The sequence below is a fragment of the Thalassophryne amazonica genome, chromosome 12 (genome assembly GCF_902500255.1).
Source record: "Thalassophryne amazonica chromosome 12, fThaAma1.1, whole genome shotgun sequence".
NCBI lineage: Eukaryota > Metazoa > Chordata > Actinopteri > Batrachoidiformes > Batrachoididae > Thalassophryne > Thalassophryne amazonica.
The window spans coordinates 46,690,477-46,716,666 of NC_047114.1; the positions used below are offsets into that span (position 1 = coordinate 46,690,477).

At 42.1% G+C, this 26,190-nt stretch overlaps 2 protein-coding genes across 2 annotated transcripts in view; both read left to right on the plus strand.

The window, feature by feature from the left end:
* Nucleotides 1–310: 310 nt before the first annotated feature.
* sall2 (spalt-like transcription factor 2) lies at nt 311–6,999 on the plus strand. The gene is given in 4 exon segments (XM_034184079.1): nt 311–678; nt 2,154–3,634; nt 3,636–5,993; nt 6,171–6,999. Coding segments are annotated over 4 exon segments (4,239 nt in total). The 5' UTR covers nt 311–602; the 3' UTR covers nt 6,495–6,999.
* Nucleotides 7,000–13,340: 6,341 nt separating this feature from the next.
* mmp14b (matrix metallopeptidase 14b (membrane-inserted)) overlaps nt 13,341–26,190 on the plus strand; it is a 51,370-nt gene continuing 38,520 nt past the window's right edge. Inside the window, exon 1 of the mRNA XM_034182464.1 lies at nt 13,341–13,883. Coding sequence (XP_034038355.1) covers nt 13,785–13,883 — 99 coding nt within the window. The 5' untranslated portion in view covers nt 13,341–13,784. The remainder of the gene's footprint in view (nt 13,884–26,190) is intronic.

A 26,190-nucleotide genomic window follows, 5' to 3' on the forward strand; every position in this document is an offset into this window, starting at 1 on the left:
AGATGATAAAAATCAGTAATCACCAAAATCCCAATGGCGACCACTCGTGCGTAAAACGGTCGCCCAAGCAGCGCACGGTGTGGGTCGCCAGTTTTGAGGCGTTTTATTGCGCCACTGTGTGATGAACTTGAGCGCCAATGTGTCAGGTTTTACTGAAGAGCGGCAGCGGACTCTTGACTGAAAGAAGGGCTGTGTGCTCGCTATTTGAATGCAAAGCAGCGGATGAACAAGTGAGCTGTGTGTGCGCGCGTAAGAGATGAGAGAAGAGGAGGGCCAACAGTGAGGTTTTTTTTTTTTTTTTTTTTTTTTTTTTTGAGAAAAGAGACTTGTTGAAATTGTCACACATGCCTCCTTGGCACTTCTAGTCTTCAACAAGTTTTCTCTGCGCCATAATGCCGCCAGTGTGGTCCAAGTTTATGGTTATTTATTAAGTGTGCGCATCAACTGCCATATCTTTTAAAGGAAGATATCTTAGATTTTTATTTTTATTATTTTTTTGGCTGTGAGTAATTTAGATGCCTACTTTTTCAGTGCGCAGGGAGACAGAATAAAAGTTGCGTGTTGGCCAGCGCGCCCCTGCGTCCGCCCTGTCCTGCAGCAACATGTCCCGTCGGAAACAGAAACGACCCCAGCAGCTTATGAGCCTGACCCTCGGTGCCTGTCGGATACTTGAGCATGGTGAGATTCATGCTGGATGCACAGTTTAGACCTTAATGTATGAAACAACGTTTAAATATGTCCCATTCATAGTCTAGTTTGGTCATTTTGAATTTGAGAGTTTTACATTTGAAATGTTGAGCACATCTGTTGAGCATGCATTTGATAATTCCCCCCCTGAGGAAAATGTTTTCTTGTGTTTCAAATTTATTCCCAGCCTTGCCTTGTTAAAAAAAAAAAAGTTTCATCACCCTCCTCATTGCCAGGTTTCAAGACCACACAGATCTGGAGGAACAAAATCTATAAACATTTAGGCTGAGAAGGAAAGTGAATTAAAAGGTTACTAAAAGCAAAGCACTATAGCACAGAGACGAGAAGGTCAGCTTTTCCAGTCACTAAAAGTAAGGGGGCTTGTAACTACAACCCCCTTTGTCCCCTTTGAGCTTTGTTGCTGGGTAATGAAGCGTGAACACCCATGAAGAAGTGTGCATGTGTATTTGTGCCTGTCCGTGCAGGGATAGCGAGCATGGTGTCTCATCAGTGTAACTTTTAAATAAATTGTCCACATGAAAATTCAGTAAGGTACGTCTTCTAGAATATATTCCATTTCTAAGGTAGAACTCTACTAGTGTATAGTAAATATCTAAAAAAGTAAGAGCAGAATAGAGTAAAGTAGAGCCACTTAGGTGCCTGGTCTTGAGAACCAGATATCTACGTTTCCACTTACTTTATGCTTATGTATGCAACACCTGTGCATTTCACCTCTGTCCGTGCAACTTTCTGGACTTCATCAGCTTTTTGCTCTGAGTCATCATGTCCGTCTACTGGGCTGTTTGTTTTCTTCACACACCTCCTACATTCCACTGTTGATTCCTAAACCTTATCAGAAATGTGACCCAATAGTGTTTAAGGTCAAGCCTGCCAGCCAGTTAGACATATTGTGCAGTGTCCAGTACCCAACCACGAGCTGACCCCTATAGTTACTGTTTCAGTGGGGGAAGGACGCTCAAGAGATGAAACAGTTGAAAAGAAGGACACAGAACAGAGGGGGTGGTGTCTTTTTTATGGAGGGTTGAGGTAAAGTCCATTGTCTTGTTCATGTTGCCCAGGAAACAAGGTGTAGGCCCCTCTGCGGGTGACCGGTGTGTTCGTGTAGACCAGTGGAATCTTGGTGTATGTGTGTGGGCCTGAGGGTTTGTATGGCCAGGTCACCAGGCTGCATTTAATGACTGATGGCACAAATAAGAAAAGAAAGCAAGGTAAGGAGAATGATAAGGTAGTGGAGATTTAAAAGAGCCTTTTAGAAGTCATAAACTCTCAGTGTGCTGGATGCAGATACTCACTGAATAACATGGTCTGCTCTATAACAGATTTTCCAGTCTACCTAATGTACCTTGTAAAAGAAAGTTTGGATTAATATTTATTGTGCAAACCCTGATTTTGGTCATCATAATGAAATGACATTGAGGTTTTCTTTTCTTTTTGCTATCCTCTAGATGACCAGTTGGAAGTGAAGCCACTCTGCTTTCCGTTTATTACGTCTTCTCCCTTGTGCTCTCCATCTTCTTCTCCTCAACACTCTCAGCTGTCCCTGACTCTTCAACCATCTATCAAGGGCTCTCAGACTCCCAGTCTACCCAGTAAGGGTCAACCTCCATCCTATTCGTCCAATCAGCCATCCCAAGAGACCCTCAAAGGTCCTCAGACCTCCCTCACTCCTGACTTCTCACACTCCTCTCTCTCCACCCAAAGTCAATATCCACTCACCCTTCAACTCCTTGATATCAGTCCGACAACTTCAGTCAGTAGACTCATCCACATTTCCCGTAGTGAAAAAATGGCCTCTCCCAAGCTGGGTGTGTCAGTCACTACCACCACTTCATCCTCATCCTCATCCTCCTCTGCCTCCTTATGGCCCCCACCACACCCTGGAAGCCCCAGCCGTGTCCCCGAAGGCCCCCCAAGTCCTGTTACTCCAACTCCCAGCCCAGGAGTGACATCTGCCTCAGTTGCACCATCTCGGGCACAGCTGAGCATTGCTCTTATCTTGGAGGAGCTGCGAGTTCTTCAGCAACGGCAGATTCATCAGATGCAGATCACAGAGGAGATCTGTAGACAGGTTTTATGTCTTGGTGGTGTCTCTTATACAACAGAAACACCTCAGCAACTTCTTCCTCCTTTTCCTCAGCTTTGCCTGGAAAGCAGTAAAAGACCGGATAGCCCAACAGCCCAGCCAACAGCTCCCCAGCCCTCCACATCTGTAGCTCCACTTCTGGAATGTTTCTCCCCTCTGCTACCCTCTCAGGCAACCAACAAACCTTCAAAGACTAGCAACTCTATGTCTCAAATCCTGCAACCCCACAGGCCACAGATGGAAGGGACTGGAGGAACTACAGGAGTTCACAATTATCAAAGGGTTACTTCTCACTCATCAGTGCCCTCCACATCCTCTTCTGCCATCTCTATGGCCTCTTCTAGCTACCCACTGGCCCTTTCTTTAGTTTTGCCCAACCGCTATCTGAATGAGAAATCTCTGAACACTGCTTCAGTTAGTGGGAACAGTGGCCCGTCCTTCTTCAACCCATCCACCCCCACATCAACATCTAGTGTACCACCCTCTGAAAATCAAGGAACATCTTCTGGAGACTCTTCTTCTGCATCCAGCAATGCCACTACTGGCCGTCTCCAGCATGCTTGCCGTTTTTGTGGAAAAATGTTCACCAGTGATTCTGCTCTGCAGATACATCTGCGGTCGCACACAGGGGAACGACCCTATCAATGCCCAGTGTGTCTCAGCCGCTTCACCACACGGGGAAACCTGAAGGTGCACTTCCTACGCCATCGTGAGCAAAACCCAGACCTCTCACTTTCTCTTCTGCCACCATCTTTGTTTGGAGTAGCATTGGGAGCTACTGGTGGATCAGATCTGGGACAGTCCATTAGCAGCAGCAATACTATGAATGTGATTCAGAAGAAACGAAAAAAACAGGCCTGAGGATGAAACACGTGGAGATAATTTAGAGGCCAGTGGTACCAGTAGCAGCTTTTCTTTGGGGGCCTCTAGTGGACTTACCCCTTCCACCCTCCCACTGCCTCCTACTGTGGATCTGGCTTTGATTTCACATTCTCTTCTGCAGCTCAACAGGGCTGCAGCTGTAGCTGCTGCAGCATCTATTGCTTCCGCCTCATCCCAATCCTCTTCCTCCTCTTCAGCCTCCTCCTCTTCTCTAGCTACCTCCCTGCTCTCAAACACTTCCTTGTCTTCCTCTTCCACTATCACAGGGTTATTCAAGGGTGTCAAGCAACAGCACTTTGATGAGAATACTCCCCCCTATGCCCCCTTGCCTCCTTCTGCAAACTATTCTCAACTAGCCCACCTGCCAAAACTCCTTTTTCCATCTGCCTCTACTTCCTCTACCTCAACCACACAGCCATCCCTCTACAACCATCCAGCTTTGAGTTTGTTACGGACCCCGCTGACGACTACCGCAGGCTCCCATCATTTTACCTCTTCAAGTCATTCTCATCTCGCTTTCCCTTTCTCATCCTTTCCTAAAGTCCAAGGTCACACCACCACCACATCATGTGCCCTGCCTTCCTCTATGGCCATCTCCACTCCTACATCTGAAACATCCAAGCTGCAGAGCCTGGTGGATAAGCTAGACAAGGCACCTCCCTGTTCCTCTCCTCTATGGGCTCCTTCCTCAGCTTCAGCATCCATGGCAGAGTTATCTCGCAGAAACAATACCTCTACAGTATGTTCAGTTAACAGTTGCTTCACAAATGCCAGTACATCTACCACCTATGTCACAGCAAACACACCGTCTTCCACTCTTGTCACTACTTCTGTTTCAAACTTTACCCGTGAGATAGTTGCTGCTTTAGGTATGAGTGCTAATGGAGCTAACATCATGGTAGGGGGCATGCTGCCATCACTGAACATCACAGGTTCACCTGGTAACCTGACAGCTAATCAGTGTGGGGTGTGTCTTCGTGTGCTAAGCTGTCCCAGGGCATTGCGTCTGCACCAGGCTACACACCTTGGAGAACGTCCTTTCCCATGTAAGATATGTGGACGATCTTTTTCTACCAAAGGCAGCCTGCGGTCACATATGGCCACTCATCATGCTCGACCACCCAATGCACGGATCCAGAACTCCTGCCCACTCTGCCAACGTAAGTTCACTAATGCCCTTGTGCTCCAGCACCATATCCGTATGCACCTTGGTGGGCAGTTGCCTTCAGATGGCACAGAGGATTCTGCACATGAAACATCAACTGAATCAAATGACAAACCACTGTCACAATCTCAGCCCCAGGCCACTGACCCACTCACAAGTAAGACACCACTTCTAGTGGCAGCCAGGAGTTCTAAGAGCCCAGTTTCTAGCTGTCAAACTCCAGCATTTGGCTCTACCTCAGTGCCATCACCAGAGTACATCCAAAATCCAGTCAAGTGTGGATCTTCCAGCCCTGACTTCATCCCACCCTCTGACCTTAGCCCAGACCCCTATTTGAATCCCACCACACAGCCTCCACCTCTCGGTAGTGTAGAACCCCCTGTTCTTTGTAGCAGTGCTGGCTTTCCTCCTCTTGACAACGCATATCAAATTTCCCAAGGTGATGAAGACAGACAAGGTGAACAAATATCCAGTACTGATGTACACCCGCCTAAAGTCACTGCCTCAGCAGTTTCTTCTGTTGTGACTGGAACTGCAGTATCATCTAATGCCACAGACTATGGAGAAAATGAAGCATCTACCTCAGCTGATGCCTTCCTTAGCTCCACATCAAACCCAAATGACTTGCAAAGCACATCTGGCCATGACACGCCCTTTGATTACCCCTGTACCAGCACCTTCTCCTCCTGTAATTCTATCCCCAGTCAAGACCTCTCCAATGTTCATGCAGAACCAACTGAGAAATTAGAGGTGTCTCCAAGAAGACAATCCCCTGAACCCATGGAAGAGGACAAAATTAGTTCTCCTCTATCAGAAACACCTAAGCACGACCAAGCAACTGTGCCTGATGAACTTTCGAAGATGAAGTCTACTTCAGAGAATGCTGACACTGTTGTTGCTGAAGTAAGTGGTGCATCACAGAAACCTTCCACTTTTGCAAGGGAGTCACATCAAAACTTCCATTTATGCACATACGGGAAGGAGGACCGAGCGGAAGGTGCTAAGATTAAGGGAGCAGATCCAAGTGAAGTGCTTGATGCTTCTGTTCCTGTCAGCCTTACCCCAACACTCCCATCTCCAATGTCTCGCCCTGAGAAGAAGACTTATTGTTGTGCTGAGTGTGGAAAAGAGTATGCTAGCCGCAGTGGACTTAAGGTGAGGAAAGTATTTTTTTTTTTCATTTAAAACAAATGTACACAAGTTTATTTCACAAAAAGAACACTGCTTTAAAATGTTAGTCCTTGGATCAGTTTTTGAGATCCACTTTGTTGGTATAACTATGAGCACAATTATGATTGCACATTTAATAGTTTTAATTCTGATCATTCACAGGGGCACATGAAACACCATGGTGTAGTAACTAAAGCAACACGTCCTCCATCCAGGAGCAGTCGTTCCTCCTCTGACCAGCTTCCTACTTCCATGACTTCCTTTAACATTCCTGCCACCAGGAGCTCAGCTGGCTTCTGGAACCAGTACAAAAGTTTCCTCAACACCGATGTAACCAATGAACCCAGCCAGGGCTTAGTCGGTGGAACCAGAGGAGAAAAGGAGGTGATTCCACATCCAGTAAAATCACCTGTGCGACCTCAGAGTGATCCAAGAGTCTCTGAGGACAACCAGGAAGAGTCTGGTGAAGGGACAAAACCCCAGTGAATGTGACTGGCTGAATGTTGTTTTGGTGTTTTCAAACAGTGCTTACCCCTTTTTGAAATGGTGTGACTTCAGCATTGTACTGCTTCTTAGAAGCATTTTGAGTAGCCTCTACGTTGACTAGTCAGTGTAACATGTTTGTAAAAGTTGTGAGGGCTTGTGGTTTAAAACAAGATGTCTCTTGTTTAAATAAAGTTTAAAAAGTGAGTCCAGTTATTGCTGGAATTTTTAAAAAGTGAGATTATCCTTGTTTGGCGGAAATGTGCAAATTCTAATACGAGTCAAGAGTAGCTTTGTTGTGCTCTGTTGTTGGATTAAGTCAATTTCATTGTTTGAATAAGGTTAAAAGTAATTATAATATAGTCAGATGACAGTGGGGGCACAGTTCTGCTAATTAGCAAGGTTAATATTAGTGGATTAGCCTTTTGACTAACTTTTGAAACCATTAGAGGACCATTTAGCTTCCACTAAATTTAGTTCAGCAAACTTTAAGTTAGCTAATATTTTTTAAATAAAGTTTAATGGTCAAAAATGTTTGTAAACCATAAAATCATACATGTTTGTTCCTGTTGGTGCTTATACACTTAATCTAATAAGTGAAACTGACACTGCATGAAGGCAACAAGGAGATTGGAGGAGCAGGATGTCAAGCCAGAGGAAATGCTTTTTGTTTTTTAATTATTTTTCACATGTATTTTATTTGGTGGCACGATGGTTTAGTGGTTAGCACTGTTGCCTTGCAGCAAGAAGATCATGGAATTGATTCCCACCTGTGGCCTATTTGTGTGGAGTTTCCATGGTCTCCCCATGTTTGCCTGGGTTCCCTCTGGGTGCTCCAGTTTCTAAAGACGTGCAGGTTAGGTGAACCGGAAACTTTAAATTGTCCGTAGGTATGTGTGCAGGTGTGAATGTGTTTGTCTATAGGTCGCCCTGTGACAGACTGGTGTCCTGTCCAGGGTGCACCCCACCTCACGCCCTATGAGTGCTGGGATAGCCCCCCCGCAACCCTTAACTGGAGTAAGCAGGTATGGAAAATGGATTGATGTATTTTTATTTCTTATTCATTTAATATTTTCTGTACTGTGAATAAACTGTATGTTGAATGCAAACCACTTTAATTGGATTTACTCCTTTGGTTAGCATGCTAACCCTGTTTGGGAGCCTCCATTTTTATGCCACAGCACATTAAAATTTCAGCTCTTTAGGTCTGTTTTATTCAGGATTTTAGGGCAACAAAACAACAAAACAAAACACCAAAGCTAAATTTGTATCATAAATGTTAGCTGTTATCAGTAGCTTCTGCTAAGTGTGTTAGCAGTTTAGCGTTATCACAGTTAAACTGTTTTTCTGGATTAGTGGTTATTGAAGCCAGCTTTTAGGTTAGCTCTGTCCACCACTGTCAGCTGATTAGGACACAAATGTACAAGACAGAATTTTCTGCCATGAAATATTTTGGCTTTTTTTTTTCTTTTTTTTTTTTGTGCTTGTTCCACACCAAATCTGATCAAACTGGCACTAGAGTAGCCTCTTGCCAAACAAAAGAAAAATTCAACCACAAGCTTATCTTTGTCTGAATCCAACACAGAATTATGAACAAGGAAAAGCAGTGAAACAAAACATAATTTTTTTTTTCCATAGCAAACAAGACCAACAGGTTGAATGTGTTTGTGCGTGGAGTATTTTGTTGTTTGTCGTCCATCTTGTGGTTCACATTAACGTCTCGCTCGTGTCATTGTGGTTTACTCGATGATGTCCTGTCGTCACAGAAGCACAGCAGCAGTGTTTGTGAGCCAAGTAAGGACTTTGTGTGACCTTTGACCTTCAGCTTTGTGAAAATTAGGATTGTTCTTTTGTCTAAATGTAATACGTAACACACTTTCAGTTAGTATTAAAGTTACTAAAACTTTTGAGTTGCTATAAATATATATCAGATGTCTATGACTGTTGTAAGCTGTACTTTCTGTATCTACATATTAAAACAAATAAATTTTGCCTGATATTTTTCATCACTACATAATATGCAGTACAAGTAAGTCCCGTCGGCTGCCGTGGACACTGACAGATATTAAGCTGTTCATCATATTTTACTGACTTTGAAGTCCAATTCTGAAAATGGTCTCTCTGTGCACACCGTCAGCTTTAATCTTAGGGTCCATATATCACATGAACAGAGTAGGAGTTATAGCACTGTTAGTGTGTGGCTCTCCATCTTTTAGGTACCAAATGTTATCAGCTGTTTAATGGCCCCTTGTGTGTTAATGTTTAGTTAAGTACATCAAAGTTTGACAGTTCAAACTTTGCATTTGGAATTCATTAATGTTAACAGTCAGTAATGTTCCACATGATGTTTTCAGCACTACACCTCGGTGATATTCACCATGTCTTCATGTGCACAGGAGTGGACCGTGGCATAGACAATATGGTCAGTTAGCGAGGCCACAAAGTGTTTTTGTTGTTTCTGGGTCCTTCCACCACATTTGGACCACACTCATATTGTTCTAGCCAACTGGAATAAACAAATTATAAAATTGTTGGTCTGTTGCAATATGTTTTTAAAAATGATGCCAATTAGAAATTTATTGGAAAACATTTTTAAAGTAATGCTCCTACACCTAACAGTTATTTACTCATTGTGTCCTTTTGAGGTGAAATCAGAACAAGCAAGAAACACTTCTTGGAAAAAAGAACACACATTTCCAGTTGCAGCAGAAATCAGCAAGCGAAGTACAAAACCATCAAGTGCATGAGATGATTAAGAGAAAATGTCTCGTGTATGATTCAGGTGGCCATTAGAGGGCGCAATTTCTCTGCGTACTGTAAAATGGGAAGCTTCCACATTCCTATTAAGAATAATTCTAATAAGCAATAAGAAAAAGTATTGGAAAGTATTAAAGGTATTTTAAAATACATTAAATTGTAGATGCAAACCAAATTACAATTTTAACTTTCTAATAAAAGCAAAAGAGTACTCATTAGGGTGCAGATATGTGCACTAAGCAAAGCACTGTAGTGATGTTCCTGACTGGTGGGACATCAAACTGAGGATCATCTGGTCACAAGCTTTTATTTTTCAATTCTCATCTCTCTCACACACACACTCGTATATATAAAGACAACTACATAGTAAACTTAAAAGCAAACAGTTCTGCCTTCATTACATCATTACGTAGGTAACAGTACAATACTCAGAGTGCGGTCACAGTTTTGCCCCCCATGCCAACTTCCTACCACCAAAGTGATAATGTTATGAACACTTTAAGGGAGCTTCAGATCACTGCCAAAATGTACCTGGCATACATCTTTATACCAAATGTTGGCAAAATACATAATTTAAAACAAACAAACAAACAAACCAAAACCTTTTTACAATGTCTTTGTTTATATTTCAGTCCAGGATTGACTTCTTCACTGCTGGGATAGGCTCCAGCTCCCCCCCGATCCTTAATTGGAGTAAGCGGGTATAGAAAATGGATGGATGGATGACTTTTTTGACCAATAATAAATCAGTAATCAGGCAGTGGTGGCAAAGCTGTTAAGTGTGCTTGTTTCCAGTACTAAAGGTTCCTGGGTCAAGGCCACACCTGTCCATTCTCTATGTAATTTTTTCAATTCAATTTCAGTTTACTTTCATTTATATAGTGCCAAATCACAACAGAGTTGCCTCAAGGCGCTTCAAACAAGTAAGGTCTCACCTTATTTGGAGTTGCGTCAGGAAGGGCATCGGCAAAAAACTTCTACCAAATCAACATGCAGAACAACCTCAGATCTGTTCTGGTGACCCAGAGCAACACAATGGTGAAGCTGGTAATGGATTCTACACAGTAAAATCATCAGTGTTAAATTAAGACTGACAGTGTACATATGGTCCCACATATGTACACTGTCAGTTAATTTAACACTGTCAGTGTTCGTTTTACACTGGTGATTTTACTGTATAGCATTCATAACCATCTGTAATTAGCGTACAAATCGATGTGGTTTCATTAGCTTAGAATCAACGGTGGGTAACCCCGGCTTCAGGGAGTAAAAATCCTACCAAAAGTTAAAAGAAATCACCTAAAACAGGTGAGTTCATTATACCACTGTTTCACAGAGCGCCGTTCCTTCCCATTTGATTGCAAATTGGGGTGCATTTTGAAGCATCTCAGTAACTTCTTGATCCGTCTTTGTCAGTCTTGAATAAATTGGTGTACAAAGTAGTTCTGGCCATCATCTGCACCAATTTTGAAATTGGGGTGAAATTTTAGAGCTGTTCAAAAATTTCATCCCGATTCACCAAATTGGTGTCATTACGAGATGTTTGTGTTTGTGGTCTTACCAGCTTCAGTCATGTTCAAACATCTTTAAACGGGGTAGTTAGTGAGTACAGATTGTTTGATTGGGTTCCACTGGTGTAAAAATTTGAAGCAAAAGCAGAGTTTGTTGGGGTTCTGGGTGAAAATGCTGCTTTACTTTCGTGTTCAAGCAGGTTGCCAGGTTTGTGCTTTATAAGACAGCCTGATGGGATGCATGCCTTTTCATCCCATTTTTGCACTTTTTCTGGATCCTGGGGGATTGTAATAGATTGGTGCCCTGTGGAATAGGGGTTTAATTAGCTCATTTACCAGCGTGAAGAGCTGAACTAATTACAATCAGATGGTTTAGTGGCTGGATGGAACAAATATGTGGTATCAGTCATTGCTCCCTTGTACTTGTGCAGGATAACAAGTTTGAGAAGAAAATGGACAATCATAGATTTTTTTATCATGTATGAATGACAGACGGTGAAAAAATATGAAATAGTGACCCGCGACGGCATAATGCAATCTGCAACTTCACCACTAGATGACATCCAATTCTACACACTGTAGCTTTAACATTAAATAAATAAATAAATACATGAATAAGTAAATGTGTAAGTGAAGATGAAGCTGTTTGACATGACACTTAGATATTAAAAGAGGTGAGGCCTTTAATCACTTAACAAATATCCTTTAAATTCTCTTTTTGTCGTTACTGTTAAACTGAGTCTCCAGCAGACTCACGGTGTCATTCAGCTCTTACACTCCTGTGAAAAACACGTCAGGGATGAAGACTCAAATCCACACTCAACAAAAATATAAATGCAACACTTTTGGTTTTGCTCCCATTTTGTATGAGATGAACTCAAAGATCTGAAACTTTTTCCACATACACAATATCACCATTTCCCTCAAATATTGTTCACAAACCAGTCTAAATCTGTGATAGTGAGCACTTCTCCTTTGCTGAGATAATCCATCCCACCTCACAGGTGTGCCATATCAAGATGCTGATTAGACACCATGATTAGTGCACAGGTGTGCCTTAGACTGCCCACAATAAAAGGCCACTCTGAAAGGTGCAGTTTTATCACACAGCACAATGCCACAGATGTCGCAAGATTTGAGGGAGCGTGCAATTGGCATGCTGACAGCAGGAATGTCAACCAGAGCTGTTGCTTGTGTATTGAATGTTCATTTCTCTACCATAAGCCGTCTCCAAAGGCGTCTCAGAGATTTTGGCAGTACATCCAACCAGCCTCACAACCGCAGATCACGTGTAACCACACCAGCCCAGGACCTCCACATCCAGCATGTTCACCTCCAAGATCGTCTGAGACCAGCCACTCGGACAGCTGCTGAAACAATCGGTTTGCATAACCAAAGAATTTCTGCACAAACTGTCAGAAACTGTCTCAGGGAAGCTCATCTGCATGCTCGTCGTCCTCATCGGGGGGTCTCGACCTGACTCCAGTTCGTCGTCGTAACCGACTTGAGTGGGCAAATGCTCACATTCGCTGGCGTTTGGCACGTTGGAGAGGTGTTCTCTTCACGGATGAATCCTGGTTCACACTGTTCAGGGCAGATGGCAGACAGCGTGTGTGGCATCGTGTGGGTGAGCGGTTTTCTGATGTCAGTGTTGTGGATCTAGTGGCCCATGGTGGCGGTGGGGTTATGGTATGGGCAGGCGTCTGTTATGGACGAAGAACACAGGTGCATTTTATTGATGGCATTTTGAATGCACAGAGATACCGTGACGAGATCCTGAGGCCCATTGTTGTGCCATACATCCAAGAACATCACCTCATGTTGCAGCAGGATAATGCACGGCCCCATGTTACAAGGATCTGTACACAATTCTTGGAAGCTGAAAATGTCCCAGTTCTTGCATGACCGGCATACTCACCGGACATGTCACCCATTGAGCATGTTTGGGATGCTCTGGACCGGCATATATGACAGCGTGTACCAGTTCCTGCCAATATCCAGCAACTTCGCACAGCCATTGAAGAGGAGTGGACCAACATTCCACAGGCCACAATTGACAACCTGATCAACTCTATGCGAAGGAGATGTGTTGCACTGCATGAGGCAAATGGTGGGCACACCAGATACTGACTGGTATCCCCCCCAATAAAACAAAACTGCACCTTTCAGAGTGGCCTTTTATTGTGGGCAGTCTAAGGCACACCTGTGCACTAATCATGGTGTCTAATCAGCATCTTGATATGGCACACCTGTGAGGTGGGATGGATTATCTCAGCAAAGGAGAAGTGCTCACTATCACAGATTTAGACTGGTTTGTGAACAATATTTGAGGGAAATGGTGATATTGTGTATGTGGAAAAAGTTTTAGATCTTTGAGTTCATCTCATACAAAATGGGAGCAAAACCAAAAGTGTTGCGTTTATATTTTTGTTGAGTGTAGAAGGCCAAGGTCACCAAGTTGATTCCAGTCCTCTGAGTGGGCGGGGCCATTGGATGGAAGCAGGAGGGGTGGAGCTTTAAATGCTCCACTTTCCAGCTCGAGTCGCCGGGAGACTCGGAGCACCACGTCTGCAGCGGGGAGAGGAAGGAGGAAAGGAGCTGGCAAAGGAGGAAGTGAGGATACTCCACGATAACAAAGTGCGTCGGAGCACCTGGAGCAGAGCGCAAACGGCTTTTGGACGTAAAATCACACGCACAGCGCGCGCGACTTCGTGGCCTCCCCCCGCCCCCCTCTGTGATTTGCTTAAAATTCCACGAGCGCAGGAAGAAGAATGCGCTGTCTGGACAAATAACGCCTCGCCGTCCCACTAATAATTTGCATTGGTGCAAATCTACAAAGTATTTTTTTGTTTTTGCGCTCTACCTGCGGCCAGGAAGCCGGTTTTAAAGATTGTAACAAAAAAAAAAACACCGAAAAAGCAATGTTTTACAAATAGCAGTCCGTGTTGCATGAACTGCTAAAGGAAAATCTTCGATTTTTTTATTTATTTTTTATTTTTTTGAGTTGTCTTTGGAAAACCGAGGGATGGCACCAGGACTGAAGATGGTTGTGCTGCTGGTGCTGCTGGTGTCGGAGTTGGATCTGAGCGCACAGGGAACCACACAGAAACAAATCAATCCAGAGGTGAGCAACTACACATGTGCAACAGTCCAGAGGTGAGGAGCAAATACACGTGTAATAATCCAGAGGTGAGGAGCAAATACACGTGTAATAATCCAGAGGTGTAGAGCAAAGACACGTGTAATAATCCAGAGGTGAGGAGCAAAGACACGTGTAATAATCCAGAGGTGAGGAGCAAAGACACGTGTAATAATCCAGAGGTGAGGAGCAAATACACGTGTAATAATCCAGAAGTGAGGAGCAAAGACACGTGTAATAATTCAGAGGTGAGGAGCAAATGCATATGTGCAATAATCTGGAGGTGAGGAACAACTACAGATGTGCAGTAATCTGGAGGTGAGGAGCAAATACACATGTACAATAATCTGGAGGTGAGGAGCAAATACACATGTACAATAATCTGGAGGTGAGGAACAACTACAGATGTGCAGTAATCTGGAGGTGAGGAGCAAATACACATGTACAATAATCCGGAGGTGAGGAGCAAAGACACGTGCAATAATCCGGAGGTGAGGAGCAAATACACATGTACAATAATCTGGAGGTGAGGAGCAAATACACATATACAATAATCTGGAGGTGAGGAGGAAATACACATGTACAATAATCCGGAGGTGAGGAGCAAATACACATGTACAATAATCTGGAGGTGAGGAGCAAATACACATGTACAATAATCCGGAGGTGAGGAGCAAAGACACGTGCAATAATCCGGAGGTGAGGAGCAAAGACACGTGTAATATTCCGGAGGTGAGGAGCAAAGACACGTGTAATAATCCAGAGGTGAGGAGCAAAAACCTGTGCAATAACTGGAGGTGAAGAGCAAATACACATGTACAATAATTCAGAGGCGCTTAATTCCAAGAGTGAGAACAAATCCAGCTGTGAATTAATTAGTCCAGAGGTGTACAAATGAACCCAGCAGTAAATTATCCCAGCGGTGCATAAATCCAGATATGAGAAGTTAATCCAAATAATAATAAATCCAGAGGTGCATAAATTCACATATGAGACATTAATACAAAGATCAGTAAATTCAAAGGTGAGAATTAACCAAACAATAAATTATTCTACAGCTGTATGAAGTCAGGTGTGAGCTATAGATCCAAAAATTAATTAATCCAGAGGCAAATTAATCCAGTGGAGGTTTAAATCCACAGATGAAGTTTAAAACTAGAGTTTCATAAATCCAGAGGTTAGGGGTTAATCAAGAGGGGTCACATTCAGAGGTGAGAGATGAATAAATCCAGATAAAACCTGCAGAGGTTAATATTAATACATGTGAAGAAATCTATATCCACCTCTATAAATCCAGAGATGGATCTTAAAACTAGCTTTATGATGAAATGGATTTTAATAAATCCACAGGTGTGGCATATTATGCAAAGATGAATACATCCACATGTGAGGATTTAAACTAGAACAGGATAACTTGTAGAGCCAAATAAAACCAGAGGTTAGAATTAAAAGTAGAATTTCTATTAAATCCAGGCTTCAGGGTGAGGATTAAATCCTGAGGTGAAGATTAAAACCACAGTAAGAAATAAATTTAAAGATGAATTAATCCAACAGTGAGGATTAAACCCAGAAATGAGGGGAAATGCAGATGTGATGATTAAAGGTGAATTAATCCACAGGTGAAAAATGAAGACAGAAGATATAATTAGATCTAATAGCAGGGAATGATGTCAAGTGTGAACAATAAAGGCTAGAAATAAAGAATGAGATGTGGAATAAATAGTCACATATAAATTTGTTGGAGAAAGAGAAAAATGGATATTAAAATAAATGAATATATGCAGGGGTGCAGAATCCTGTGAGTAGCAAACCTGAGGCAAAGAATAACCATAGATTGGGATTAAATCAATAGATGGTCAAATCTGGAGACAGAGAATTACAAAGGAGGTGATGATAAAGCTGCAGTTTTGAGAAATACAGTCAGGGGTCAAGAAACTGAATACAAAGAGAAATTTAACAAAATACATAAACCCTTCAGTGAGGGTTGAATGTTTTCCTACAGTGTGATGTTAGTAATGCACGAAAGAAGTGCTGTGATGACAAAAAACGCACACACAGTTTAAGAGACAGAATGACTGACACTCAGTGGTCACAAAAATAGTCACACATTCTTTGCCTCCAAAAGTAAAATCACTGTCAATCTAAGAACTTGCAGTTGTTTGTTCATATTTTGCCACAGATGTGTTGATTGTCACTTTGGAGCTTGTTTCTATTTTTTTCTGTTTTCTGCTACAGTTTTGCTTGCATTCATTTTTCTTTTCTTCAGCAACAGTTAACATCTTTCTAAGATGATAGAAAGAAAACATTGGTATCTCAGGTGTGCACCTAATAATAGAACAGTTATTCCCTGATGTGAACGCAATGTCTGTAATGTGTTTTTGTTATGCCTGCACATGGCAGGATTTTAAAATAGTCGGTAGGTTTTCAATTCCTGAGAGACCCCACACATGGCAATAAAAAAAAATCACAGATTTAACAGTTTTGGTCATACAGTGTGTGGTGTGCAGCCACATGGTAAAGACAACACACCACACACAAACAGATGACACTCACGAACATTCCCAGGTCAGACGAGAAATCTCGCAAAACCTCTCGAGATCAAACGTGACTTCCCCTCCCTGCTTTCTGATTGGCTTCATGTCACGTCCAACAGGCTGTGTGCTTGTTTGTGCTCGGGTCACACCCCACACACTAGGATATCAGCGCAAGACAATCCAATATGTTGAATATTCACGATTTGAGGTCTGAGTGGTCCCGACATCCTTCCAAGCAGACTAGAGCACTCAACACAGCAGGAATATCTGATAAGATTATCTTTAGAGCCATCACGACAGTCGGGGCTTCCTTAAGATTGTCGGAAGGGGAAGATCGGGTCAGAAATCCGCATAATTATCTTGGTGTGTGAACCAGGCATTAATGTGATTTACATCCTGATCGGTAACACAGTTGCGTGTAGTTAATGTTTGTGGGTATTGGACAGGCGGATAACTGTACAGAAAAGGCAGAGAAGCAATACAGGACAAAGCCTTTTTTAAGTTCCATGCACAAAAAGTAGGGTAGTTAGTTTAGTGAATAAGTCGTCAGGCTGCTAATATGTAGACCTGGGTTTGATTCCTGGTCAAACTATCTGTCTGCGTCCTTGGACAAGACAGTTAATCTACATTGTCTCAGTCCACTCAGCTGTAAATAATACCAGCCTTGGCTGTGAAAGTAACCTGCATTGGACTGGCATCCCATTCAGGGGGAGTGACTCTCCTATGCTTCACGCTAAGAAATCTGAAGACAAGGGCCGGCACAAGGGCCTTGGGGCCTATGTAGGACTTACTACTTCTTCTGACAAAAATTACACATAATTTCTACCAGATAATGCATATGACTGTTAAAAGAAAGTAAATAAAACACCTCTGCCAAATCTATGTCAACAAGGAACCTCTGTGTTCATGATTTTAGCACAGCCATAAGTTTGAGTAACCCTCAAATCTTATTTTGCTTTGGGAAAGCTTAGGGCCCCTTCACACATAGTGCAAATTTGGTTGAATTGCGCATTAAGTGCACATGAAGCAGGAATCGTATGCAAATCGTGTAATTTCGTATCTGCCTTCAATGCCTCGTACACCTGTTGCTACAACTATTTGTGCACACCAGCGGCTGAAAGACAGAGTGTGCGCTGTGCGAACCCATCGATCCCTGTCACTGCAGATGTTGGCCAAATTCCAGCTGACACACACGAACATCTAACACCGCTCGCATGGCACTTAGAAAATGTGTGGCAGTAATACTCTTGGCATCACAACAGACTGCAGACAATCACTGTCATACTCGCAGTGAAATTTGTCTACGTGCCCCATGAGTGTGGCTTTGGTGTGTGCGCTGAACTGACAGGAGGTGTGGCTATGACAGAAGTGGCTGTGGGGATCTGTCATTCTGGACATTCCAGCTGGACAGTACTATGTTTGGACGGACATGGACTAACAACTAACCACTGTGACACATGTGTCTGTTTGCTGTCATCAAGTGGACATAAATAAAAACATATATCACTGTGGCGACGGGCTGCAGCAAGCGAGTACACGCGCACACCACGCGCACATGGACAGGCTGCCCCAGGTTGAAACGGACCGTCAGATCATAACATGCAGCAGGCGATCCCACTGTCATGTCACCCACGTGAGCTCTGTTCCACATGTCGCAGTGTCCTGCAGCGCACTATCCACAAGACACACTTGTCGGCAGGATACACGTGCAGGCCAGCTGGATGCTGCCAGCAGATGTGGACATGAATGAGATGAGCAAACTACTTCTCATTCATGTCATTTCATGACTGTACGTCAGTGACCATGGGTCATCTACAAAGGAACAGATGGCTCATATTGTATTGCCTGTTGTTTGTATTGGCAGTTTTCAGCACCTTTTACAGGACAGTGATGGTAGTTCACTTGGTAAAATTTCTGACTGGCAGTCAGAGCTTTTGGAAGGCACGGGTTCAAATCCCGTGGTTGACACATATTTACTTATTTATTTTTTACTTTTTCTTCAGCTGTGCGATGTGGTTACACATCGAACCGTCGCACCAGCATCGTGCACACCTGCCCATCAACACAACGTTACATGGTGCGCACATACCAGCTGTTCTGACAGGTGTTGCCCTGGAGTTGTTTATATTTGCACTGTGAATGGGGTGTTTAGGCATGTTACCTCTAAAATGCAGATTGAAGAGATAAATAGATGGATAGGGATTGTTGAGTCCATCCTTGCCATTTTGTTATCATTACTTCCAAAAAAAAGCAAAAATCTTGTAACTCACCAAAGTAAAAGGGTGTATGATGAGAACAAATGGCAAACAGTCGATCAATTCAAAAAGCAATTTTGTTTTGCTTGTCTAGTATCCTATAGACATGACTGCCACCTACCGGATGTTTAGGGGTTGCTGGATAGATTTTGGATTAGGAGCAGGTGTGGATGTCAGTCACAGAGACAAAGGGTTTCGGTGCAGAAATGTTCTATATCAGAGAAGTAAACTGTTAGTTTATCATTGTTGCACAGCCAAACTTCCACACAACCCAGTGGAAAGGATTTTGTATGATTTTAACCACAGAACTAAAAGAGAGCGAGGTTGATGGCTGATCCAAGTATGCAGTGAATGGGGACAGTTGGAGAGAGAGAGAGAGAAAGATCTGTTTCGACAGAAAATGAGAGAAATACACCATTATTTTGTGATGGCTTAATAGTGGTTATATTCTAAACCTCAAATAACATAGTTACATGTCCAAACAACCAGGTGGAAAGGATTCTGAATTAATGTAACTGAACCAGACACTTTCATATCATATGCATTATTTTAAAGTTATATGTAGCTTGAATAATGCTTGTTTTTCCATTTCTTTCATTTCCAAAGCGTAGGTCTGACAGTCACCCAGGCCACCATTGCTTGTGACATGATATGTTAGTCCCGGCTTCCCTACGGTATTTACAATGAAGAGCGGACAACACAGACAAACATCCTGTTTGACCCTTTTGGCAATGGAAGTTCGGTGTCCTGTACAGTGCACAGTCACATGATAACGAGCTTCTATATACAGCTCCAGCAGGGTGGGTTTGACCCCGGGTTAAGGGAAGCAGCCCATAATGATGATCGCTCTCATAAAACCATTGAGAAGTGCTGAGACGGCAGACGCAGCACAGCAACACAAAGCCAGTGAGAAGAAAAGCTCCAGCTTGTATTGTGGTCGAGGCAGAGACAGACAGGCACTTTTTGTTGGAATGGGGGAGATGGAGAGCTGTGGGTGCAGTTTGATTCAGAGGAATGGAGAGAGATGTAATTGTTGACATCTGTCCTGAGTTAATGCTCAGGATTGGAGGAGGTGGATTTTGCAGGATCTTAGCCATGGTCAGCTGTGGAAAAACTCCACAGCTTGAAATCTAGTTCTTCATATTGCAGACTTCCATTAACGTAGCAAGAGGAAATACCAACTCTGATACTGGTATCAGGGACAGTTTAACTAAAAGTTTCTGTTCTGTTCTGTCGTACCACTAGTTCTAAAAAGCTCACACCCTGTGTACCAGTAGGAAGTCATTAGGGTGCAGGAAGCAACTTTATTATCGTACTCCTACACACCTGTTTCCTGCAGTCTGAAATTACATCACTGGTCTTTGTTGAAAATAGAAATAAGTAAGAGGAAAAAAATCTGAGCATGCAAAAAAACATGAAATCCAACAATTAATTCTGTACATTTGTAGTAGATTCTGTCCATCCTGTCCTTTGCATAGATGTGTGTGTGTCTGTGTGTGATATATATATATATATATATATATATATATATATATATATATATATATATATATATAAATTTTATTTATATAGCACCAAATCACAACAAACAGTTGCCCCAAGGCGCTTTATATTGTAAGGCAAGGCCATACAATAATTATGTAAAAACCCCAACGGTCAAAATGACCCCCTGTGAGCAAGCACTTGGCGACAGTGGGAAGGAAAAACTCCCTTTTAACAGGAAGAAACCTCCAGCAGAACCAGGCTCAGGGAGGGGCAGTCTTCTGCTGGGACTGGTTGGGGCTGAGGGAGAGAACCAGGAAAAAGACATGCTGTGGAGGGGAGCAGAGATCGATCACTAATGATTAAATGCAGAGTGGTGCATACAGAGCAAAAAGAGAAAGAAACACTCAGTGCATCATGGGAACCCCCCAGCAGTCTAAGTCTATAGCAGCATAACTAAGGGATGGTTCAGGGTCACCTGATCCAGCCCTAACTATAAGCTTTAGCAAAAAGGAAAGTTTTAAGCCTAATCTTAAAAGTAGAGAGGGTGTCTGTCTCCCTGATCTGAATTGGGAGCTGGTTCCACAGGAGAGGAGCCTGAAAGCTGAAGGCTCTGCCTCCCATTCTACTCTTACAAACCCTAGGAACTACAAGTAAGCCTGCAGTCTGAGAGCGAAGCGCTCTATTGGGGTGATATGGTACTATGAGGTCCCTAAGATAAGATGGGACCTGATTATTCAAAACCTTATAAGTAAGAAGAAGAATTTTAAATTCTATTCTAGAATTAACAGGAAGCCAATGAAGAGAGGCCAATATGGATGAGATATGCTCTCTCCTTCTAGTCCCCGTTAGTACTCTAGCTGCAGCATTTTGAATTAACTGAAGGCTTTTCAGGGAACTTTTAGGACAACCTGATAATAATGAATTACAATAGTCCAGCCTAGAGGAAATAAATGCATGAATTAGTTTTTCAGCATCACTCTGAGACAAGACCTTTCTAATTTTAGAGATATTGTGTAAATGCAAAAAAGCAGTCCTACATATTTGTTTAATATGCACATTGAATGACATATCCTGATCAAAAATGACTCCAAGATTTCTCACAGTATTACTAGAGGTCAGGGTAATGCCATCCAGAGTAAGGATCTGGTTAGACACCATGTTTCTAAGATTTGTGGGGCCAAGTACAATAACTTCAGTTTTATCTGAGTTTAAAAGCAGGAAATTAGAGGTCATCCATGTCTTTATGTCTGTAAGACAATCCTGCAGTTTAGCTAATTGGTGTGTGTCCTCTGGCTTCATGGATAGATAAAGCTGGGTATCATCTGCGTAACAATGAAAATTTAAGCAATGCCGTCTAATAATACTGCCTAAGGGAAGCATGTATAAAGTGAATAAAATTGGTCCTAGCACAGAACCTTGTGGAACTCCATAATTAACCTTAGTCTGTGAAGAAGATTCCCCATTTACATGAACAAATTGTAATCTATTAGATAAATATGATTCAAACCACCGCAGCGCAGTGCCTTTAATACCTATGGTATGCTCTAATCTCTGTAATAAAATTAAAATTTTTTGGTCAACAGTATCAAAAGCAGCACTGAGGTCTAACAGAACAAGCACAGAGATGAGTCCACTGTCTGAGGCCATAAGAAGATCATTTGTAACCTTCACTAATGCTGTTTCTGTACTATGATGAATTCTAAAACCTGACTGAAACTCTTCAAATAGACCATTCCTCTGCAGATGATCAGTTAGCTGTTTTACAACTACCCTTTCAAGAATTTTTGAGAGAAAAGGAAGGTTGGAGATTGGCCTATAATTAGTTAAGATAGCTGGGTCAAGTGATGGCTTTTTAAGTAATGGTTTAATTACTGCCACCTTAAAAGCCTGTGGTACATAGCCAACTAATAAAGATAGATTGATCATATTTAAGATCGAAGCATTAAATAATGGTAGGGCTTCCTTGAGCAGCCTGGTAGGAATGGGGTCTAATAGACATGTTGATGGTTTGGATGAAGTAACTAATGAAAATAACTCCGACAGAACAATCGGAGAGAAAGAGTCTAACCAAATACCGGCATCACTGAAAGCAGCCAAAGATAACGATACGTCTTTGGGATGGTTATGAGTAATTTTTTCTCTAATAGTTAAAATTTTATTAGCAAAGAAAGTCATGAAGTCATTACTAGTTAAAGTTAAAGGAATACTCGGCTCAGTAGAGCTCTGACTCTTTGTCAGCCTGGCTACAGTGATGAAAAGAAACCTGGGGTTCTTATTTTCTTCAATTAGTGATGAGTAGTAAGATGTCCTAGCTTTACGGAGGGCTTTTTTATAGAGCAACAGACTCTTTTTCCAGGCTAAGTGAAGATCTTCTAAATTAGTGAGACGCCATTTCCTCTCCAACTTACGGGTTATCTGCTTTAAGCTGCGAGTTTGTGAGTTATACCATGGAGTCAGTTGAAGTCATTGAAGTTGTCTTCAATGAGGATGTAAAACTATTGACGAGATACTCTATCTCACTTACAGAGTTTAGGTAGCTACTCTGCACTGTGTTGGTATATGGCATTAGAGAACATAAAGAAGGAATCATATCCTTAATCCTAGTAACAGCCCATATAGACAGATAAACACATTCACACTCAGACTTTACATTACATTACTTTTTAAGTTTTTTTTTTTTTTTATTCATTTGTTATATTTATTCATTTTTTACATCTGCCAAGGATGTAATAAAATCATCAGCATTTATTTATTTATTTTTCTGTCTGTCTGTCTATTTGCAAGATTACGTCAAAACTACTGCAGGGATTTTGACAAAATTTCCACCACAGATAGATATTAGACCAAGGAAGACTTCATTACATTTTGGAGGTGATTTGGATCTGGATTCTGGATCAAGATTTCACTTTATTTAGGCTTTGAAATATTACGTCAAACTACGTCATGGATTCTCATCAAACTTGCACCACAAATAAATATTATGCATGGAAGACACCACTGAATTTTGGAGGTAATCTTGATCCACATCCAGATTCTGGATCAAGACTTCCCTTTATATAGGCTTTGAATGATTACATCAAAACTACTTAATGAATTCTCACCATATTTGCACCACAGATATATATTAGGGCATGGAAGGGCTCAGACTGGTTAAAGAGATGGTGGGAGCAATCTGCCAGGATGCTCCCCACCTTCTTCCTCATCCATTCTTTTTACAGAAAGGATGAGGTAAAGCCCACCAACTATGTTTCTTAACCAATGGCACCATCCTAGAAAATTTTAATTCTTTTTTCGTTCTTTCTTTGATGCCCATTTTGGAGGACGTTGGAACTGCTCATGGATGTCAGCCTGGAGCTCGATCTCCAAAACTGCACAGTGAATTTTATTTATATGCAGCTTGATGTTTGTACCAAACCCAGGCCTGATGCCTGATATATCAAAATTGAGATACTAGATGACAATCAGCCCATTTTATGGATATAAAACTCAGTTTTCCAGCTCTTTGGCCAACATGTTTGCAAAACTGTGGTTCATTTCATTGAGTTGGTATAGTTTTCATCATATAATACAGTATAACATATCCATGTTGAAAACGACCACACTGTACAGTAATGGATATAAGTCTTCATACTGTAAGTTTTTATGTACACACAGTGCATCCAGGAAGTATTCACAGCACTTCACTTTTTCCACATTTGGTTGTGTGATGAAATTCATTTTTCCCCTTGAAATTCTTCACACATAACGACAATGTGAAAGTTTTTTTTTTTTTTTTTTGTAGATGTTTGCAAATTTAGAACAAAGGAAAGAAGAACTAAGAAATCACATGGTCATAAATATACACAGCCTTTGCCATGAAGCTCAAAATTGAGCTCAGGTGCATCCTGTTTCCCTTGATCATCCTTGAGATGTTTCACCATCTTAATTGGAGTCCACCTGGGGTAAATTCAGTTGATTGGACATGATTTGGAAGGGCACACACCTGTCTACATATAATGTCCCACAGTTGACAGTGCATGTCAGAGCACAAAACAAGCATGAAGTCAAATGAATTGTCTGTAGACCTCCAAGACAGAATTGTCTTGAGGCACAAATCTGAGGAAGAGTACAGAAACATTTCTGCTGCTTTGAAGGTCCCAATGAGCACAGTGGCCTCCATCATCCGTAAATGGAAGAAGTTCGGATCCACCAAGATTCTACCAAGAGCTGGCCGGCCATCTAAACTGAGCGATAGAGGGGAGAAGGCCCTTAATCAGGGAGGTGAACAAGAACCTGATAGTCAGTCTGTCAGAGCTCCAAGCATTCCTCTGCGGAGAGAGGAGAACCTTCCAGAAGGACAACCATTTCTGCAGCAATCTACCAATCAGGCCTGTGTGATAGAGTGGCCAGATGGAAGCCACTCCTTAGTAAAAGGCACATGGCAGCCCACCTGGAGTTTACCAAAAGGCACCTGAAGGACTCTTAGACCACGACAAACAAAATTCTCTGGTCTGAAGAGACAAAGATTGAACTCTTTGGCGTGAATGCCAGGCATCATGTTTACAGGAAAACAGGCACCATACCTACAGTGAAGGCTGGTCATGGCAGCATCATGTTATGGTGATGTTTTTCAGTGGTAGGAACTGGGAGACTAGTCAGGATTGAGGGAAAGATTAATTCAGCAATGTACAGAGACAGCCTGGATGAAAGCCTGCTCCAGAGCACTCTTGACCTCAGACTGGGGTGACGGTTCATCTTTCAGCAGGACAATGACCCTTGGCACACAGCCAAGATATCAAAGGAGTGGCTTCAGGACAACTCTGTGAATGTCCTTGAGTGGCCCAGCCAGGGCCGAGACCTGAATCCGATTGAATGTATCTGGAGAGATCTGAAAATGGCTGTGCACCGACACTCCACATCCAACCTGATGGAGCTTGAGAGGTGCTGCAAAGAGGAATGGGCAAAACTGCCCAAAGATAGGTGCGCTGAGATTGTGGCATCATATTTAAGAAGACTTGAGGCTGTAATTGGTGCCAAAGGTGCATCAAGAAAGTATTGAGCAAAGGATGTGAATACTTACTTGCTTAGGTTTCTTACTTACTTATATTTCTTAGGTTTTTATTTTTAATAAATTTGCAAAAATTAAAAAACAATTCATGTTGTCATTATGGGGTGTTGTGAGCAGAATTTTGAGGGAAAAAATGAATTTACTCCATTTTGGAATAAGGCTGTAACACAAAATGTGGATAAAGTGAACCGCCGTGAATACTTTCTGGACACACTGTGCTCTTACTGGTTATTTGATGACCATGATGTGTAGTAGCCCTTCCTGGTTGTTATGTTGTTGTTGTTGTTGTTGTTGTTATATTTCCAGCTGGAGCAGTGGAAGAAAACCAACTTAACTCCACTGACCTACATTAGACTTTCAACTTAAAGGTACAACCAAGTGTATAAAGGAGACTATTTTAATTTAAAAAAAACACAGGTTGAAGGCTGATATAATTCTTAAATTGACAGATATTTTTTAAAACACATTCAGTCTGGACAAGAAATCTAGACCTTAAAGTCAAGTCAGAAAACATGATTGATCCTTGTGAAAAATGAAGCATTAGATGTGAACAAAAGAGATGTACTATACATCAAAACCTAAAGGACAAGTCAATGTATGAAACCATTCACAAAAACAATCAGCTATTTTGATCATCAATTCATTGTTCACATAATTTGTCCATGAAAAATGCCAATGTTATTTGGTTCCAGACCCTCAAGTATGTTGGGCTGCCAACATGTGAACTTGGGATTTGTTCCAGGGCACACAACTTGACTGTGTCCTTGGACAAGAAGTTTCATCTGTGTCAGCTCAGTCCACCCAGCTGTGAATGGGTACCGGCTTTGGCTGGAGAAGTAACCTGCAATGGACTGCCGTCCTGTCCAGGGGGAGTCGTAGACTCTCGTCCTACAGTATCTAGGGACAACCTACATTACTGAAAAAGGCATGGCTGTGTTGACCCCTGTACCCTGAACTCTTTTATTATTATT